At 41.9% G+C, this 21,212-nt stretch overlaps 1 protein-coding gene across 1 annotated transcript in view; it reads left to right on the top strand.

The window, feature by feature from the left end:
• Positions 1–21,212, top strand: part of LOC110163251 (cholecystokinin receptor-like) — an 82,125-nt gene that overhangs the window by 54,670 nt on the left and 6,243 nt on the right. The window contains exons 3-4 of the mRNA XM_055163728.1: positions 1,963–2,224; positions 14,275–14,402. Of these exons, the coding sequence (XP_055019703.1) occupies positions 1,963–2,224; positions 14,275–14,402 (390 nt within the window). The remainder of the gene's footprint in view (positions 1–1,962; positions 2,225–14,274; positions 14,403–21,212) is intronic.

A 21,212-nucleotide genomic window follows, 5' to 3' on the forward strand; every position in this document is an offset into this window, starting at 1 on the left:
AAACCAGGACTAAAACCAGGTCTAAACAGGACTAAAACCAGGACTAAAAAACCAGGACTAAACCAGGACTAAACCAGGACTAAAACCAGGACTAAACCAGGGACTAAGCCAGGACTAAACCAGGACTAAAACCAGGTCTAAATCAGGACTAAATCAGGACTAAAACCAGGACTAAAACCAGGACTAAAACTAAAACCAGGACTAAAACCAGGACTAAAAACCAGGACTAAACCAGGACTAAAAGGACTAAAACCAGGACTAAACCAGGACTAAAACCAGGACTAAAAACCAGGACTAAAACCAGGACTAAAACAAGATCTAAACCAGGACTAAGCCAGGACTAAACCAGGAAAAACCAGGACTAAAACCAGGTCTAAATCAGGACTAAACCAGGACTAAAACCAGGACTAAAACAGAATTTAACAGGACTAAATCCTGCTGTGTGGACTGTGTCTCCTTCTTCTTCTATCAATAATATTTTTAAATTGTTTAAGTAAAGTCTGGGCTTTTTATTTTCTTTTAGCAAACAAAACTTCTTATGTGAAGATTTCCTCGTCTTTGCTTCTCTACGGCAAATCAAGTAATCCAAAGTATTCAGATTACGTTACTCACCTTAAGTAACTTTATGGATTACGTTACAAACTACATTTTGGGGTATGTAATCTGTAATCTGTAGGGGATTACATTTGAAAAGTAAACTTCCCAACACTGCTCAAAACTCCCACGAAGACACGTCTCCACAGATCTGACCTGTGACCTCGCCTGGGTAAAACTGTAGAAAGTTCCAGAAAAAAACCCCACTAACTTCTATATGGATTTAAGCAGGAGGCGGACCCTTTGTACCAGAAAAGTTACACATTGCATCTTTAAGTGTTATGGTCTGTTCAGACGCCCTAAACGCTTTTATTTGGACGACTTTGCATTGGAGTTTAGACGCCCCAGATGCGCATCTTGGACGCTGTGGACGAACGGGAGAAAAATACTTGACGCGCCTCCGTTGCCCTGGAAACAAGAGCCCGGTCCTGGTCTTTTCCCAGAACAATGCCAGACCAGACTGAGAGACTTTAGTGTTTTTATGACATAAAATCATCAGCGGAGGAAATCGACTCGACGACTGCGGCGTGTTTATATGAATACTCCACTAATGACACTGGTCCAGTCCTGGTCCAGTCCTGGTTTAGTCCTAGTGTAGTCCTAGTGTAGTCCTGGTTTAGTCCTGGTGTAGTCCTGGTGTAGTCCTGGTCCAGTCCTGGTGTAGTCCTGGTTTAGTCCTGGTGTAGTTCTGGTCTAGTCCTGGTCCGGTCGTGGTCTAGTTCTGGTCTAGTCCTGGTCTACTCCTGGATCAGTCCTGGTGTAGTTCTGGTGTAGTTCTGGTCCAGTCCTGGTCCAGTCCTGGTTTAGTCCTGGTCTGGTTCTGGTGTAGTCAGGGCGAGTGGCGGTTCTGGCGTATGTATTTATGCTCCACTAATGTTTGTGGCTTTGGTTCTTGGGTCTTTCTCTTTTCCTGATAATAAAGTCCCTGATTGGTCGACGCGACACGTCTGACGTGAAAAGTTCAGCATTTTCAACTTCTGACGCTGACGCCCTGGACGCACGTCAAGAGCCTCGGTACCAGAAAGCTCAAATTCACAGCGCAAACACGCAGGACGTCCCAGACGCGCGTCCACAGACTTTACACATAAACTGGACACTTTGACGCTCTGGGACGTAAACAAAAGGACAGTATCATGAATTAAACATAACACTGTGAATGTTGTTTCTGGACATGTTATTACTTTGTCTGGAATGTTTCACAGTGTGGCATTAAACCTTTCTATCTTCATGGAGACCAGACCAGAGCAGGTTACAGGTCAGATCTGTGGAGAGGCAGCGTTAAACATAACTGGCGTATAGAATGCTGTAATGATCCTTCCTGATGAGCTCGTTTTGCTTCTTTTAAATGTTTTTTTTTTCTCGTCGCAGGCATCTCCGTGAGCATCTCCACCTTCAGCCTGGTTGCCATAGCGATCGAGAGGTACAGCGCCATCTGTAACCCGCTGAAGTCTCGCTCGTGGCAGACGCGCTCTCACGCCTACAGGGTCATCGCTCTGACCTGGGCTCTGTCCCTGCTGCTCATGGTGCCGTACCCGGTGTTCAGCGCCATCAAGAGCTTCAACAAACCCGGAGGGGTCAAAGGTCACATGTGCAGACTCATCTGGCCCAGCGGCACCGCCGAGCAGGCCTGGTCAGTGACACACACGTCTGTTCACACACACTCTGCGCCCTGTTCACACACACTCTGTACTTCTGAGTTACACACACACTCTGTGCCCTGTACATTTAGGTGCAGAAGGTACGGCTTAGTTTAGACCAAGTTTAGGCCTGGTTTAGTCCTAGATTTAGACCTGATTTAGACCCAGTTTAGTCCAAGGTCTGACTTGGTTTAGTCCTTGTTTAGTCCTGGTTCAGACTTGGTTTAGTTCTGATTTAGAACTGGTTTAGTCCCTGTTTTAATCTGTTTTAGTCCTGGTTCAGATATGGTTTAGTCCTAATTTAGACCTTGTTTAGTCCTAGTTTAGACCTGGCTCAGTCCTGGTTTAGTCCTTGTTTAGACCTGGTCTGGACCTGGCTCAGTCCTGGGTTAGTCCTGGTTTCGTCTTGGTTCAGATCTGGTTTAGTGATAGTTTAGATCTGATTTCGACTCTGTTTTAACCTGGTTTAGTCCAGGTTTAGTCCCAATTTACTCCTTTTAACCAGGACTTTAGTTTTCCACAGAAATTGTTGCTATTTTTACACAATCAAAATAAAAAAAAAATAAGGCTGTGTAAAATTAAGACGATATAAAACGAACATGCATGAACTAAAAAGTGAAATAATTAAAAAGTATTTATAATTTTGACATATATTGTTCAGATTCTGCTCGTGTTGGTTCTTGTCTCTGGACTTTCTCAGACTCGTTTTTTCTCACTCTGTATTTTCTTCTCGTAAATTGGACCGGAGTTATTTATCTGTAATGAGTCTGAAGAGTTTTGTGGGAGTTAAAGAGCAAGAAACCAGGAAAGGTCCCTAATCCAGCGAGTGGCATACTATAACCGCATCGGGAGACTGTCCTATCAAATATTCACAGTGGCATCCCGTTACACATGCGAGCCCGGCAAGTATTACACAACGAGCGCGGCGACATTAACTTTCACTCACAACACACCCGGCACTAAAAAAAAAAAAAAATAAGCCACCACTTATCTGAAACCCGACACCGAGCAGAAAAAAACCCTGTAACTGTGCGGTAGATGAGATTAAGTCGCGACTAAATCCAAGGACTTAAATCCAAGGATTAAAAACTGCCAGGATCAGAAGAACGCGAGGGGGCAGTAATACACATGGGAGTAAACGTCAGGCTGGTAGTTATTTGTCCACGATTAACCAAAGTTATACATCAAAACTGATACTTCAGGGATACAAACAAACAATACGAACAATGGGAAAAACAACTATATTCATTTCGTCTCACTACAAAACCACACAAAGTGTGGGAACGCATATTATACACAGACATTACACAAGAACTACTGCTGCTGCAAAGCGACAAGAATTAGGAGACACAAAAAAGACCCATGGGTGTGGATTAGACCCGGATACTCAGGTAAGTAACCGGAGATTAAAACCAGTGCCTATTAAGGACTTGTGTTGGAGAACCGCGTGAAATATTACGCAGGTACTCTAAACCGTCGCACTAAAAGCCTCACCTAACTGCGCGCACCCTTAAACCGGGGCTAAAACGTTCAAATGACGGCTGGATCTTAATAAGCACAGGATCGCTAAATCCGGTGGTGCCTATAACATAGAGCTATGTAGTACCTGGCTTCTTAAAATACCACTAGGTCTACTTAGAACATAGGCCAGGACTTTTAAACGGAACTAAACTCAGGAGGTTTAGTCCTGGTTAATACAGGACCTAAACCAAGGACTAAACCGATTATAACCAAGTGAGGACCTAGGATTACCAGAGAATAAACCAGCTCAGTCAATAGGCAACTAGGATCTAAACCAGGATTAAACATGAGACCTAAACCAGGGACTAACCAGAGCTAAACCGAGATTTTTAAAACGCTAAGACCCGAAACAGTATCTTAAACCAGACGTAAACCTAGACTTAAAACCAGACTAAATAGGACGCACTAAACCAGGGACTTATAGATCCAGGGTGACCTAAACCAGGAATCTAGTACAAACTGGTTCTCAGGAACTAAACTAGAGCCGTAAACCAGACACGGTAATACCTGGATCTAAAAAGTCCGGACTGGTTTATCTGTAACCAGAAACCTAATACCGGGGACATAGTGAGTTCCAAAATGACCTGGATGTATACTTCTGAGGGATTTCTATTAAGCCACTGAGGTTCAGTCCTGGTTTAGACTTTATGGAGCGTGTGTTATCGCTGTTTTGGGTGTACATTTTGTTCAACTGTTACCCTGCGCGTGTTTACAAAAGTTTAGTCTTAGAGTAGATTTTCTGAAGATGTGTTTTGTTATTTCTACACAAGACCCAGATCCTCGTGGACGCCAGGACTTTTCTGTAAACATCGGTACCGGGTTAAACTGTTCTTTAACTGTCAAAATGTCAACAGCAACCCGACGCCAGAGGTCCTCGATATGAGAGACACGCAAACGGGAACGAGAAAAAGAAACTAAAAAACTAACCATTGATAAATTTAACCACACAACTGAATCTAGAGATGATTTATGTTCATGTCTATAATTAGGTATGCCTTATCGAATCCTGTTGTTAGAGTTGGTTTAATGTAAATCATTTTTATGTTGTTGTTTTGAACCTGCCCCAAAGGTTTTCTGCAGATTATGGACAAAGTAAAACCTTGGAGCTAAATCTGGCACAGAGGCACTTTCTCCACTTGCGAATATGTTTTCCTAGTGCACATGTCCTTGTTTATTAAGAATTTACAAAATGTTGGAGGATTTGTCTGTTTCAATTCAACACAATGTCTGAGTAGACGTCGTATACTTTAGCTCTTTCAGTAAACCATCCAAAGGCATCAAAAACCCTCTTGGTCCCAAATAACCCAGGACTAACCAGGTGCCCTTAAACCAGAACTTTTAAGTATTAATAACCATGAACTTAAGGAACAGCTCCTTCTTTGTTTGTGGTAGCAAGGTTAGAGCGAGGAAAAAATAGCAATAGATAGTCCTTGGGAGTCTGACTGTCTGCGTATCTTTGCTGTCCAGTCCAGCACTTTTCTGACTGAGAGTCTTTTGTTTTTCTGATCTTGCTTAGTGTTCTCCAGTGGGGTCAGCCCCGATTGTTCAGAGCACCACAGCTCCGGATAGTCTCACCCAGGTGCCGCCAAGCCCTCCATCGCTGAGTCGCTGGCTGTGTCGGGCCTGGAGTACCAGCAGGGGGAGGTCCACCAAGAGGCGCTTCGGTCTGCTCCACCAACACTATGTCGGGGGCCAGCACCACAAGCCGCGTCATACGGTGAGGCTGAAAGCCCAAAAGGGGAGGTGGAACCTACCCAGACAAAGAGGCCACACAGCAGCAAAGAACACCGCTGGGAGTAGCCAGACCCGACGAGCCAGTGCCAGGACGCGTGACAGGACAGCACGGAGAAACGGACAGCAGCCAGGACAGAGCAAAGGGAGGTACCCGTGGCGAAGTAGCGAGAATGGCACGGCCAAAATTAACTAATATACAATGCAAGAACCAGAAAGACAAACCGGAGGCCCGAGCATAAGAACGAAAGCACGAAGCTCCCACACCACCAAGCGGCTCATGAAACTCAAACAAAATAAACAAACAGACCAAACCAATAACAAACACGTAGAGATACAGCAAGCCGGGGACAACCATGCAGCGAACACAGACGCTCAAAACAAACGACACGCACAAGCATAAATGCGGCTCATAAAAACAACGGCTGCACGAGATCAGGGTACTAAGTAGACCACGACGTACGAGAGTGAGCGGGACAAAAGCGCAAAGACTAAAATAAAACCCACTGAAAAGACACCCAGCAGTCAACAGGCAACCAACCAGCGCTGAGACGCACACCGGGACACAGAGAAGCAAAACACCACAAGAAAGCAACGAAACGCAAGCCAAATAACTATGCAGAACCGACTCACAGCCACAAACGAACTACAAAGAAACCAAAACACAAACACCGAAACCGAAACGAAACAGACCCGACACGCAAAAAACGCGGATACCAAACCACAACAACACTCACCAACAAGCAACACCAGAATGAACAACACATCCCTGGATCTAACCCCCAGAACTGAAGAAACCACAACCAAAAAACAACAAACACCACCAAAACAACAACACAAAAGACCAACCAAAACGGCCCATACCACACCCCACAAGAAAAACACAAAAAAGAGCAACGAAGCACTACAAAACAAAAAAAACAATGCGAAACAAAAAAATAACGAAATAACAGGAACTACAAACAACAACAAAAGAAAAGCAACAAACAAAAAACCAACAGAAAAGAACTAAAAAAGAAATAAGAACAAACAAACAAACAAAATAAAAAAACAGGAACATAAAAAACACACAGGAACAAAAAAAAGAACTTCTTAGAACACAGGAATAAAAAAAACAGTGAATAAAACCAAGGAGTATAAAACTAAAAAAAAAATCAACAAATAAAAAGAAAGAACAAATAAACCCAAAGAAAAAAGTAAACACAATTACACAAAGGAACTTAGAGAAATGAAAAACCGAAGGACTAAACCAAGGAACTAATCCAGTCTAACATATATATATCTACATAAACCAGAGACACCAGAACTTTAGGACTAAACCCAGACAACCAGGACTTTAGATAAAAACCAGAACAAAAACCAAGAACAACCAGGATACAACAGGATTAATAAACCAGGACTAAACCAGAACTTAGTCTTAAACCCAAGGACTAAAACCAGGATAAAAAACAGGACTAAACCAGAACTTTAGGACTAAACCCAGGACAAAACCAGGACTAAATCAGGACTAAACCAGGACAAAAACCAGGACTAAACCAGGACTAAATCCGGTCTACATAAGGACTAAACCAGGACTAAATTATTCATCGTAGTAAAACAGCAGCAGTAAAAAGTTTAGAGAAGTAGTTTTTTTTTTTCAGAAAGTTTGAAGTGCCGCCATAAACACTTGAGAAAACTGAATAATTGGAGTTTTTTTTTTTTTTTTCTGGGGAAGTAAACGTCAGGATCGTGGCTTGAATCCAAACCGGTGCCAAAACTGCGTCTGCCGCCTCAAACTCTGAAAATAAAAGAGGATTTGTGAGTGACGCGCAGATGGTTCCGTTTGACATTTCACTTTTATTTCATTATTTCAAACCCGTCACCGGAGCGTCTGTTTTAAACTGCGCCGTCGCCGTAATGAGAGATGCTGGCTCCAAAACAAGTCCTGTCGCGCTCAAACTGTTCGCCGGAGATAAAACTTATGAGGTTTAGGCCTAGAATGTTCCGCAGTACGGCATTAAAAGCGTCTATGTTGTATCTAATCGATTGCAGATATTTTTATAGCTCAAAATACCCTATAAAACACGCATTTATATTCAGAGCAGGGTCGCCTCTCCATAGATCTGACCGGTAACTTTTCCTGTAGCTAAACCAGGTCTAAACAAGGACTAAACCAGGACTAAACCAGGACTTAACCCAGACTTAACCAGGACTAATTGTATGCTCACACTTGTACATCGCTCACGTTAAATCTAAATCTGGACTAAACCAGGACTGAACCAGGATTTAACGAGGACTAAGACAGGACTACCAGACCTAAAAAAAGACAAAAGCAGGACTAGAACAAGACCAAACCAAGACTACGTCGGGACTAAACCAAGGACTACAGCAGGTCCGCTTAAAAGACTAAACCAGGATTAATTGTATGTTCACACTTGTACAAAATTCAGATTAAATCTAAATCTAGACTAGACCAGGACTTAACCAGGACTAGAACAAGGCCAAACCAGGACAACATCAGGACTACAACCAGGACTACATCAGGAAAACCAGGGCTAAACCAAGTCTAAACCAGGATTAATTGTATGTTCACACTTGTACATAACTCATATTAAATCTAAATCTGGACTAGACTGGGACTAAACCAGGACAAAAAAAAAAAAAAAAACAGGAACAAGACCAAGCAATAAATTACAGACTTGGACTAAAAGACTAGAACTAGGAACAGGACAAGGCCAAACCAGGACTAAAAACACTAGGACATAGAACAAGACTACCAACACTTGTACCAAGACTAAAAATAATCAGACTAGACCAGGAACTAAACCAGGAAACCAGACTTAACCAGGACAAAAAAACAGGACTAAACCAAGCCAGGAAAAATGAGACTAGGACTAGACAGAACCCACCAAGGACTAATTTCAAGTTCACAGGATTAAAAAATCAGATTATCTAGACTAAGACAGGACCATAAACCAGACCAGACTAAATAGGACTAAACTAAACAACCATAAATGACTAATCCAGGACTAAAGCAGGACTAGGACTCAGGACTAGGACTAAACAGGACAATTTAATTAGACTTAAACTAGGACTAACAGGAAAAAAACAGACCACTAAAACAGGACTAAAACAGACTAGACTAAAAAACCAGGACTACAAAACAAGACTAAACCAGGACTACAAACAGGACTACAACAGGACTAATTAATGTTGACTCTTGCACACAGCCCACATAAAACAGTTCACTAAATCTGGACTAAACCGGGACAAGACAGGATTAAACGGCAGGACCAAAACCAGGACTTAACCACCACAAAACCAGGACTACATCAGGACTGAACCAGGACTAAAAAGGACTAAAACCAGGACTAAACCAGGACTAAACGAACGTTCGTATTTGCACACAGTCCACGTAAAACGGTTCACTAAATTTGTACTAGACCAGGACTAAACAACAGGAGCAAAACCAGGATTTAACCAGGACTACATCCGGACTGAACCAGGACCAGACCAGGACAACATCAGGACTAAACCAGGACTGAATCCAGACTAATTGTACATTCACGTTTGCACATAAACCACATTAAAACTGTTCACTAAAAATGGACTAGACCGGGACTAGACCAGGACTAGACCGGGACTAGACCAGGACTAAACGACAGGACCAAAGCCGGGACTGAACCAGGACTAGACCAGGACCAAGGCGTGAGCAGACGTTTGCACACATCACTGAGTCTTTGATTAATCTGCTCGTGCGGTTTGTTTGTGTTTGATGAAGCTGCATAATGAGAACAGGTGGATCACACACGACACCAACACATCAAACACACGAGTTTAAACGGAGACTAAACCAGGACTAACCAGGACTAACACAGGACTAAACCAGGACTAAAGCCAAACCAGGACTAAACCAGGGCTAAACCAGGACTAAAGCAGGACTAAAACAGACTAAACCAGGACTAAAACCAGGACTAAACCAGGGCTAAAGCTAAACCAGGACTAACACAGGACTAAACCAGACTAAACCAAGGACTAAACTAGGACTAAAAACAAGACTAAACACAGGACTAAACCAGGACTAAAACAAGACTAAACCAGGACTAAACAGGACTAAGGACTAAACCAGGACTAAAGCAGGACTAAAACAAGACTAACACAGGACTAAACCAGGACTAACACAGGACTAAACCAGGGCTAAACCAGGACTAAACCAGGACTAACACAGGACTAAACCAGGGCTAAAGCAGGACTAAAACAAGACTAAACCAGGACTAAAACAGGACTAAACCAGGACTAACACAGGACTAAACCAGGACTTAACCAGAACTAAACCAGGACTAACACAGGACTAAACCAAGACTAAACCAGGACTAAACCAGGACTAAAACAGGACTAAACCAGGACAAAACCAGGTCTAAAGCAGGACTAAAACAAAAATAAAACAGGACTAAATCAAGAGTAAAGCAGGACTAAAACAGGACTAAAACAGGACTGAACCAAGGACTGAACCAAGGACTAAATCAGGACTAAATCTGGGATTAAACCAGGTTTAAACCAGGTCTTAACCAGGTCTAAAACAGGACTAAACCAGGGCCTGAAATTGAACTAAATAAACTGAGGTCAAAATCAAGACTAAACCAGGTCTAAACCAGGACTAAACCTGGTTCAGTCCTGGTTTAGTCCTGGTTTAAGTGAACAGAACAGAATAAAATAAGTAAAAACCTGCAGAAAGTCCATTTTGTTTTAATCCTCGTCTTTATTATTGTATTTGTAATTATTTATTTATTTAAAGGGACAAAGCAAAAACCATGTAGGTGTAAAAATGCAGGACCAGAGCCAGAGCCAATATCCTCAGTCCCCTGCAGGACCACGGCCACAACAATCCCCCGCTTTAATTATTCAAAGAGCGTTTAGACCTTTAAAGGGCCAACGCTGCGATATGTTCTGATCCATGTTCTGATCCGTGTTCTGATCCATGTTCTGATCCGTGTTCTGATCCATGTTCTGATCCATGTTCTGATCCATGTTCTGATCCATGTTCTGATCCATGTTCTGATGTCGTAACAGACCTGGAGTTGTTTTTTGTTTCATTCACACATGTTTAACACACAAACCCTGCACATTTAGACTGAGTTCTTCTCTCAAAACACTGAAAACACTCTGTTCCACCTTGTGATGTCATGTGGCGATACAGGAAGTGCTCCACTGTGTTTTTAAACTTCACTCACCTTCACTAGAATCATTTGGATCATTTCAGCTCTGTGTCTAGAGCTGAGGATCATTAAGAAGCTGCTGATACGATACACACCTCGATACTGTTCACTTTTAATTTGATACGATATATTTCAAACTGATTCAAAACGATTCAGTAAAAAATAAAGGTTAAATCATGTCTGTGATGCTAAAAGTCTTTGTTAAACCACTTCTTGTGCAAAGTTTGATTGATTGATTGTTTTTTATTTTGAGTTTGTGCCAAGAGAGAAACAATAATCATGTTACTACACATACACAGTGTAAACAACAGAAAAACACATTTCTCCAAAAGGAGCGAGAAGAAGAATGACATGACATAGTTTCATATATTTAAAAAAAAAAGTGATCGTCACCTTCCACGGTGGTTGGTCTCTCAACCTCATTCAGCTCGGGTCGTCTAACAGAGGACCTGGGAGTCTGACAGTTCTGTGCAGTATCTTTGCTGTTCCAGTCCTGCACTTTTCTGGACTGAGATGTTCTGTTGTTTTTCCTGGTATCTGCTGTAGTTTCTTCCAGTTTGGGGGTTACAGCCCCGAGTGTCCGATCACCACTATGAGTGTGTTTACATGCACATCAATAACCCGGTTATGATCGGGTTTTTTGAGTATCCCGGTTTCTTGATGGTGCATGTAAACGCAGTAACCCGGTTTCAGTAACCCGGTTATTAGAAACCGGGTTACTGTAGCTGGTTTATTCTGATAGTAACCGGGATACTTGTGGCATGTAAACGCAGTATCCCGGTTACTGCAACATAAAGTTGAGTGCGCATGCGTCAAAAAGACACTTTCCAGCCTTTAACCACAACAGTAGTGACATAAATAAATTGACCAACATAAATAAAGTGACCAAACGAGTGAAATGACTGTAAAATAAAGAGCTGCGCTAAACCTGCACACGTACAATCTGCACTCGTACGACCTGCACTCGTGTGACGCTGAAAAGCTAAAACATGAACTATCTCCTATACTCTATATGCACAGAACACACTTACCATCATTAGCGCCTCTTCTGTCACAGAAATAACACACATAATCCACAGAGTCGTGTCATTTAGTCCAAAAAAAACTGATCGCATCAGTGACACAAGGAGCGAGTTGTTTTTATCGCCGCTAACAGTTTATGCTAATTAGCCAAACGGTCTTAAGTTTCGTTTCTGTAAAACGTAAACAAATGTGATCAGAGCTGAATGATCTGATCAAACGGGCTGATGTGTCTATAGTGTTTATGGTTTATATGTTGTAAAGTTGAGTTTATTTATGCAGAAGATTTTAATGAAGAATCTGCACAGTGGATTGTGGGAGATCTCGTAGCTCCTTAGCTTCTTATGCTAAAGGAGCTCACGGTTTGTATTTTTCCTGGTTTATGAAATTGATTTAAGTTAATTTTTGCGCCTGCGCATTTGTAAGATTATGTCAAGAAACCGGGATACTCCATTTGATCATGTACACGTGGATATGAGTGTCCCGGTTTCTCAGTGCGCATGTAAACGCAGTAACATGAACACTGACAGAACCGGGGTATGGCTAATAACCGGGTTATTGATGTGCATGTATACGCACTCAATGTCTGGTTGGTTCATCACATCCCCACAACCTTTGGGGGACTTCAGATACAGACTGACAGGATGGTGATGGACCAACCAGACATAGTGTTGGTGGAGAAGAAACAGAGCAGAGCCGTGGTGGAACATCACAACACCAAGTGATGGTGATATCAGGAAAAAGAAACACGAGAAACTAGAGAAATACCAGAGACTCAAGGAGGAGCTGGAGAAAGCCTGGAAAGTGAAGACATCAGTGGAGCCTGTGGTGATCGGACACTCGGGGCTGTAACCCCCAAACTGGAAGAAACTACAGCAGATACCAGGAAAAACAACAGAACATCTCAGTCCAGAAAAGTGCAGGACTGGAACAGCAAAGATACTGCACAGAACTGTCAGACTCCCAGGACTATATTATTGATATATTTTTCCTCAGCTCCACCTGTGTCTACCACAAAACAAAAGGGAAAAGGAGCTGTTCACGGGACCAAAGCGTTTTGAGCTTTGGAGATTATAGAACAAAGAGAATAAAGAGTTACTCAACATGTGTGAATGAAACAAAACACAACTCCAACTTTTGTAAATTATTAATAACAAGGACAGTGCACAGAAAACATTAATCGCAGAGAGAAAAGTTGCTCTGTGCCAGATTTAGCTCCAGGCTTTTTTCCATCTGCAGAAAACCTTGGGCAGGTTCAAAACACATAAAAAAATGATTTACATTAAACCAACTCTAACAACAGGACGAGGTCATACCATTATAACATGACATAAATCTCTCTAGACTCAGTTGTGTGTATTATCATGTAGTTTTTTGTTTTTTTTTCTCGTTTCGTTGCGTGTCCATCATCAGGACTCTGCGTCCGGGTGCTGTTGACATTTTGACAGTTTAAACAGTTTAACCCGGACAGAGTTCTTACAGAATCCTGCGTCACGAGGATCTGGTCCTGTGAGAAAAACAAAACAACTCAGAAAATCTACTCACTAAATATTTAAACACGCGCAAAGTAACGTGACAATTGTACACAAAACAAAACACGCTCTAGTCCTCGTTAGAATCCTGGTTCAGTCCTGGTTTTTGTCCTGGGTCTAGTATTGGGTTTGGTCCTGGGTTTAGTTCTGGTTCAGTCCCGGTTTAGTCCTGGTTTAGTCTCTGGTTTAGTCTCTGGTTTAGTCCTGGTTTAGTCCTGGTTTAGTCTTGGTTTAGTCCTGGTTTAGTCCTGGTTTAGTCTGGTTTAGTCTTGGTTTAGTCCTGGTTTAGTCCTGGTTTAGTCTGGTGGTTTAGTCCTGGTTTAGTCCTGGTTTAGTCCTGGTTTAGTCCTGGTTTAGTCCTGGTTTAATCCTGGTTTAGTCCTGGTTTAGTCCTGGTTTAGTCTCTGGTTTAGTCCTGGTTTAGTCCTGGTTTAGTCCTGGTTTAGTCCTGGTTTAGTCCTGGTTTAGTCTGGTTTAGTCCTGGTTTTAGTCCTGGTTTAGTCCTGGTTTAGTCCTGGTTTAATCCTGGTTTAGTCCTGGTTTTAGTCCTGGTTTAGTCTGGTTTAGTCTGTTTAGTCTGGTTTAGTCCTGGTTTAGTCCTGGTCCTGGTTTGTTTAGTCCTGGTTTAATCCTGGTTTAGTCCTGGTTTAGTCCTGGTTTAGTCCTGGTTTAGTCCTGGTTTAGTCCTGGTTTAGTCCTGGTTTAGTCCTGGTTTAGTCCTGGTTTAGTCCTGGTTTATCCTGGTTTATCCTGGTTTAATCCTGGTTTAGTCCTGGTTTAGTCCTGGTTTAATCCTGGTTTAGTCCTGGTTTAGTCCTGGTTTAATCCTGGTTTAGTCCTGGTTTAATCCTGGTTTAGTCCTGGTTTAGTCCTGGTTTAGTACTTGTTTAGTACATGCATCATGAGTTTAATCTGTCTGTATAAATCCTGATCATCTAAATAAATAAAATGACGATCAACATTTTGTTTTCTGAGACTAAGACTCCGTTTCCCATGATGCTTTGTGTTTTTGTTTGTGTGTGTGTTTGTTTGTTTGTGTTTCAGGTACATGATCCTGTTGTTCGTGCTCTTCTTCGTTCCTGGTGTGGTCATGATGGTCGCCTACGGACTCATCTCCAGAGAACTGTACAAGGGAATCCAGTTTGAACTGAACCAGAGCCAAGAGCCCGCAGGTCAGTACTCACACTACTGCAATACTACTACTACTACTGCAAGTACTACTACTACAAATACTGAACCAGAGCCAAGAGCCCGCAGGTCAGTACTCACACACTACTGCAATACTACTACTACTACTACTGTGAATACTACTACTACAAATACTGAACCAGAGCCAAGAGCCCGCAGGTCAGTACTCACACTACTGCAATACTACTACTACTACTGCAAGTACTACTACTACAAATACTGAACCAGAGCCAAGAGCCCGCAGGTCAGTACTCACACTACTGCAATACTACTACTACTACTACTACTACTGTGAATACTACTACTACAAATACTGAGCCAGAGCCAAGAGCCCACAGGTCAGTACTCACACTACTGCAATACTACTACTACTGCAAGTACTACTACTACAAATACTACTATTGCAATACTACTACTGCATGTACTACTCACACTACTGCAAGTACTAGTACTACTGCAAGTACTACTGCAAGTACTACTGCAAGTACTACTCACAATACTGCAAGGACTACTACTGCGAGTACTACTGCGAGTGCTACTCACAATACTGCAAGTACTACTTCTACAAATACTACTACTGCAAGTACTACTCACAATACTGCAAGTACTACTAGTACTGACACTACTGCAAGTACTAGTACTGACACTACTGCAAGTACTACTGCAAGTACTACTGCAACTACTACTCACGCTACTGCAAATATTACTACTCACACTACTGCAAAATACTACTGCAACTACTACTACTGATACTACTCTCAATACTGCAAGAACTACTTGCAAATACTACTGCAACCAGGTACCATAATTGAAATTCAGAGCACAGTAAAAACACTTTTCTCCATGGAGATGTTGCTGTTTTGTCTGAAATGCTCCACAGTGTAGCATTAAACCTTTCTATCTTCATGGAGACCAAACCAGGTCTCAGGCCAAGTTACAGGTTAGATCTGTGGAGAGGCGACCCCGCTCAAAGTAAAAACGCCTTTGTGTTTGTTTTTCTAGGTATTTTTGAGCTAAAAAAAAACAAAAAAACTTGTAATTGAATAAATGTAAAGTAGAGCCGTTTAAAGTCACACTGTGGAACATTCCAGACATCTCCAAGCAAAAAGTTCCACAGTGCAGCTTTAATTTAGAGACAGAACAGCCAAATAAACAAACATTTTAAGACCAGAATGCCGAGGCTCACTGCAGCGGACGCAGAGAAATCGGCGAAGACTTTTCAACGTGAAGCGAATCGCAACCAGAGCTCGAAGGAACCGCGCTCACTTCCTGTTTGGGACACGACGACAGCGGCAGGTTCTCTCCATCTGTTATTTTATTTAAACACCTGCAGCTGAACGAAGGCGGATCAAAACAAACAGCTGCTCACCAGGAAAAAAAAAAAGAAACGAGAAAGAGAGAAATCACAAGGGAACAGAAACTTCTTCAAAAACCTGACGCACATTCGCAGTATTTTGGTGTAATTGTCCAAAACCGGAAAAGGCGGCTGAGACGAGTTTAAAAGTGTGTGTCAGACGCCGAGCTGTAGGAGGTGAAAAAGTGGGACAGTCTCTCACCTCAGGCTCTGCTCGGCTTCATTTGTTCATCTGTTAAATAATAGAAAACCAGAGGACAAAAGCGGCACTGTTTTTTTCCCAAAGTGTCAGGGGAAATACATGAGTTACGCCGGACCTCTGCTACTCATCAGTTTAATGACGCTGCTGCTGCTGCTGCTGCTGTAGGAGCTGCTGACAAACAAACAAACAAACCAACCAGCGACTAGTTATTACCCAGTTAGTTTCCGGGAATTTACACCAGGAGCTTCAGCGATATGTCGGCAGAGCTGCAAACTTTTAAAAGCTTCAATTTACACCAGAGACACAGAGCTGCTCCTGTGTCCGGTCCAGTGGTAACGGAGGGAAACAGGCAGATTTTTTTTACATTCAAATGTCTCTTATTCAGAAACTAGAGGGACTATTGAAATAAGTAAAGTATCAGAATGTAGAAAAGAGTTACACTCCAACAGGGTCAAGTTAAACCTGTGATATTCTTTCAAGTTTGTTGACAAAAAATTTTAAAACTCATGTCGGTAACGGAGGGAATGAAATATGCAGCACTTTTTGGACAATAAATCCAAACAGTGATAACTCTTGGTTCTCACTTACATATCCTTAACAAACTGGTTTGAATATTTGCTTCATATAGTTTTCTACCATATGGTACAAGATTAGGATGAAAAACCTCTTACTTTTTGACTCATGAGATTTTTTATTAAGAAAGTTCATGGTAACAGAGGGAAAAGTAACGGAGGGAAAATTGTACAAACAAGTAGAAGGTGCAGAATTTTACATCATTTGTCGCTTTTTTCTTCTGAATACTTTAATATTACTTCAAAATGAAAGGAAACTATTTCTATAAAATATGTCAGTCCTTCCAAGAACATTTTGATCATTTTAAATAAATGTTGTTTTTTTTTTAAAAATCCTGTACCTTCATCAACAGTTCAAAGATGGAATAACACAAGATATGATGAAATACTGTCTTGGGTTTAGTCCCGGTTCAGTCCTGGGTCTAGTCTGGGGTTTAGTCCTGGTTTGGTTCCTGTTTTAGTCCCTGGTTTAATCCTGGTTTAGTCTGGGTTCAAATCCGATTTAAACCTGGTTTGATCCTTGGTCAAGTATTGGGTTTGCTTTAGTGTAAATTGAGGGTTAGTATTTATAAAAATCTGTTAAGTTACTACTACTACTACTGCTAGTACTACTGCTACTACTACTACTACTGCTAGTACTACTGCTACTACTACTACTGCTACTACTACTGCTACTGCTCTACTACTACTACTACTACTGCTGCTACTGCTACTACTACTGCTACTGCTACTACTACTACTAGTACTACTGCTAGTACTACTACTACTGCTAGTACTACTGCTACTACTACTGCTACTACTACTACTGCTACTACTGCTGCTACTACTGCTACTACTGCTACTGCTGCTACTACTACTGCTACTACTACTGCTACTGCTACTGCTACTGCTACTACTGCTACTGCTACTGCTACTGCTACTATTCCTACTCCGACTCCTACTTCTCCTACTCCTACTACTACTACTGCAAATTTTATCACTGCCACTATTACTATCACTACTAGAAGTACAAGTATTCATCGAAATATGGATAAAATTTCCATTGATACTCGTGTTTAAATCCAGAACATCTCCACGGAGACCAACACAGAAAAGTTCCACAGTGCGTTTTAAATTATAGATGTGACTTTACTGTTTGAAACCTTCAGGAAACTCCCACCACAACTCTTCACCAAAAAACAACCTGGATTTATGTCGCACTTCTTGTTCTACTCCTCATTTTTTATGTTTCTGCCGCTGCTGCTGCTGTTGGTTTCTAGAAAATCAGGCGATGTCGTTTTATTTGACAAACATCACTTCGATCTTTCATTATTAATAGAAGCTGTAATGATTTCACATTCGAAGTCTGGAGTAAAATATGAGCAGACCTGCCCATTCCGTGACTCACCAGTGTTTCGCTTCGGGCCAACTTCACATTTGAAAGTTTAATATTAGTTTCCGTAAATGAGGACTGATCAGTGATATATTCAAACGGCCTGCGGGAAAACTCGTTAGTCATTCTTTATTATGTGCTACATTTTTTAAAACGCCGCATAAAGGTTTGAGCAAAGTCTGGTCTAAAAGATTACCTCTTAAAAAAGAAATAGTCTTATAAAGAGGATGTTGGTGCAAATCCAGTTATAGCAAGGGATGTTTTTGTGTCTATGAGCGAGATATTTCTTTTCCAAAAGGCACTAAAATCCAGATACTAATTGACACTAAAACCAGTATCGAAACTCGACCTCAATTTTCGCGGGAACCGATACTAAAAAAGTCCCAAATGAAGCTTTCCTGAATGTCGTGAGCTGTATCAGAACACGTATAACAGCACATAGACTCGTGGAATTTTGTGGAAAGATTTCTCTCTCTGTGTCTTTGTGTGAGTGTGAGAAGAATCCCTCAGTCGTCCAGGTAGAATCCACGGCGAGGAGAAAATTCAGTTCGTCGACTGGACAAAAGTTAGTTTGGTTGAAGACGTTTCGCGGCTCATCCAAGCTGCTTCTTCAGTTCTGGTCAGACGCCGGTGGACACTTCCTTATATCTGTCTGCAGGGAGGAGCGAACTACACTGAAACTAAGACTACGTTCAGACTGCAGCCTGAAGTGACCCAAATCTGATTTTTTGGCTTCTATGTTCCTGTATCTGATTTTTTAATGACAGTCTGAATGACACAGATCCGATTTTTTCAAATCTGACCCAGGACACTTGGATATGTGCTCCTGAAACTGATACATATCTGATCTTTTGACATGTGACTTCAGTCTGAACGGTCAAGGCGCATTCAACCACCTACACGTTATCAACAAACCACAAATGTTCACAAACGTTCTTCTCGTCAGACCAAAATTGTTAATGAACTCGTGTGACTGAAGTGAAGCACATCTCCACTCTTGGCTCCGTCTCCACATCCACACGTTCCTTTCAACGGACTGAACCACAAAACACCACGACCAAAAACCTCGTCCTTCTCCTTCTCAATCTCCTCCTCAAAACAAGTAAGTTGTTCATGTTCTGGCTCCGGTACGAGAGGAACTTTAAAATCTCCAGGTGCTCGATGCTGCGTCCATGTTTGGACAACTTGTGTAAACACAGAGACGCTCGCTGCGGTTGACGTCGTCGTGTCTCCAGTGTCACATGCGGGGACACTTTTGGGCCCGTTTAATGTTCACACTGGAGTCACATACAAGTCACATTTAATTAACTGGAAATGTGAACGACCTCGAAAAAACATCGGATTTCACAAAAAAATCTGAATTGACCGTTAAGCCCTGCAGTCTGAACGTAGCCTAACACACCTACTTGTTTACAGTTTGTGTTTGTTAGTTCGGCCTATTGACCTGTACAGGGTGTGGGGTCTAATTAACGGAATAATTCATGTCCATAATGGAGCTTCCACACCTCTGGACCTGACCTGACTACACCTGTTGTTCTCTTGTTTGTTTTGATTTTGGTTTGAGGATGGAGTTGTAAATAGGAGATAGATGGTGTCTGAGTCCATTTCTGTTTAGAGAAGGATTCTCTTTCTTAACAAAAATGTCTTCTTTCACTCTCCTCTCAAACCAATTCTTTTCTCTGGCTAAAATCTGTACCTCGCTGTCCTCAAATGAGTGGCCCGTGACTTTTAAGTGGAGATGAACAGCAAAGTTTCAGCTCGTGTGTTTCAGCTCGTGTGTTTCAGTTCGTGTGTTTCAGTTCGTGTGTTTCAGTTCGTGTGTTTAGTCGTGTGTTTTCAGTCGTGTGTTTCAGTTCGTGTGTTTCAGTTCGTGTGTTTCAGTTCGTGTGTTTCAGTTCGTGTGTTTCAGTCGTGTGTTTCAGTGTGTTTTCAGTCGTGTGTTTCGTGTGTTTCGTGTGTTTCAGTCGTGTGTTTCAGTCGTGTGTTTCAGTTCGTGTGTTTCAGTCGTGTGTTTCAGTTCGTGTGTTTCAGTGTGTGTTCAGTTCGTGTGTTTCAGTTCGTGTGTTTCAGTTCGTGTGTTTCAGTTCGTGTGTTTCAGTTCGTGTGTTTCAGTTCGTGTGTTTCAGTTCGTGTGTTTCAGTCGTGTGTTTCAGTGTGTGTTTCAGTTCGTGTGTTTCAGTCGTGTGTTTCAGTCGTGTGTTTCAGTTCGTGTGTTTCAGTTCGTGTGTTTCAGTTCGTGTGTTTCAGTTCGTGTGTTTCAGTCGTGTGTTTCAGTCGTGTGTTTCGTTTTCAGTTCGTGTGTTTCAGTTCGTGTGTTCAGTCGTGTGTCAGTTCGTGTGTTTGTTCAGTCGTGTGTTTCAGTTCGTGTGTTTCAGTTCGTGTGTTTCAGTTCGTGTGTTTCAGTTCGTGTGTTTCAGTGTGTTTCAGTTGTGTTCAGTTCGTGTGTTTCAGTTCAGTGTGTGTTTCAGTTCGTGTGTTTCAGTTCGTGTGTTTCAGTTAGTGTGTTTCAGTTCGTGTGTTTCAGTTCGTGTGTTTCAGTTCGTGTGTTTCAGTTCGTGTGTTTCAGTCGTGTGTTTCAGTCGTGTGTTTCAGTCCGTGTGTTTCAGTCGTGTGTTTCAGAGGTCCACTGCTGCTCTCTCGTCTGTGTTGGTACATCCTCTTGTGAAGTAGCCGTTTAGCAATTTAATTTTTTGAGCGCTCAATTTATGCAAATGTGGTTTCAAGTTTAGTTTCTATAAAACATAAATCTGCTCAAAGCTGTGTGGATAGGGAAGGACTTGTGGACACGGAAACGACGTGTCTGGACGCAGAACGTTTCCGATACGGTGACACGCGGATTCGTTTCAGTGTGAACAGGGTCTTAATCACGTTTGAGAACTTTGCTTCAAAACAAAACTCAAACAAATGATGAGTTTATCACTAAAGTTTCCCATGTATCTTTTATTGAATCATCTCATTTGCATTTCACCATCTCCTGTTCACGGTCACACTCCGTCTCGCAGACAAATTATGGAAAACGCTGTCTCCTCTTTTCCATTATTATTTTCACATAAACAGTTTTGAATATTCCCATCGCATTTTTCCCCAAACATGAATACATTTTCGTTGAGGTATCTGAATCAGTATTGAGTTTAGTATCATGACAACAACGACTGGTTTGTGCTCGAGGATTATTATTCTGAAGTTGGCTACTCGCGCTTTCGTCACGTGTTTTATTTTTTATACAAATTGATTTCAGTTCGGTCTCACTCCCTCAGTCGCGTCACGAGCTAGAACCAAAACGAATCGTCCAAT

Source organism: Boleophthalmus pectinirostris, unplaced genomic scaffold (genome assembly GCF_026225935.1).
Source record: "Boleophthalmus pectinirostris isolate CB_2022bp ecotype Guang Dong unplaced genomic scaffold, ASM2622593v1 HiC_scaffold_11, whole genome shotgun sequence".
In the NCBI taxonomy this organism is placed as follows: Eukaryota; Metazoa; Chordata; class Actinopteri; order Gobiiformes; family Gobiidae; genus Boleophthalmus; species Boleophthalmus pectinirostris.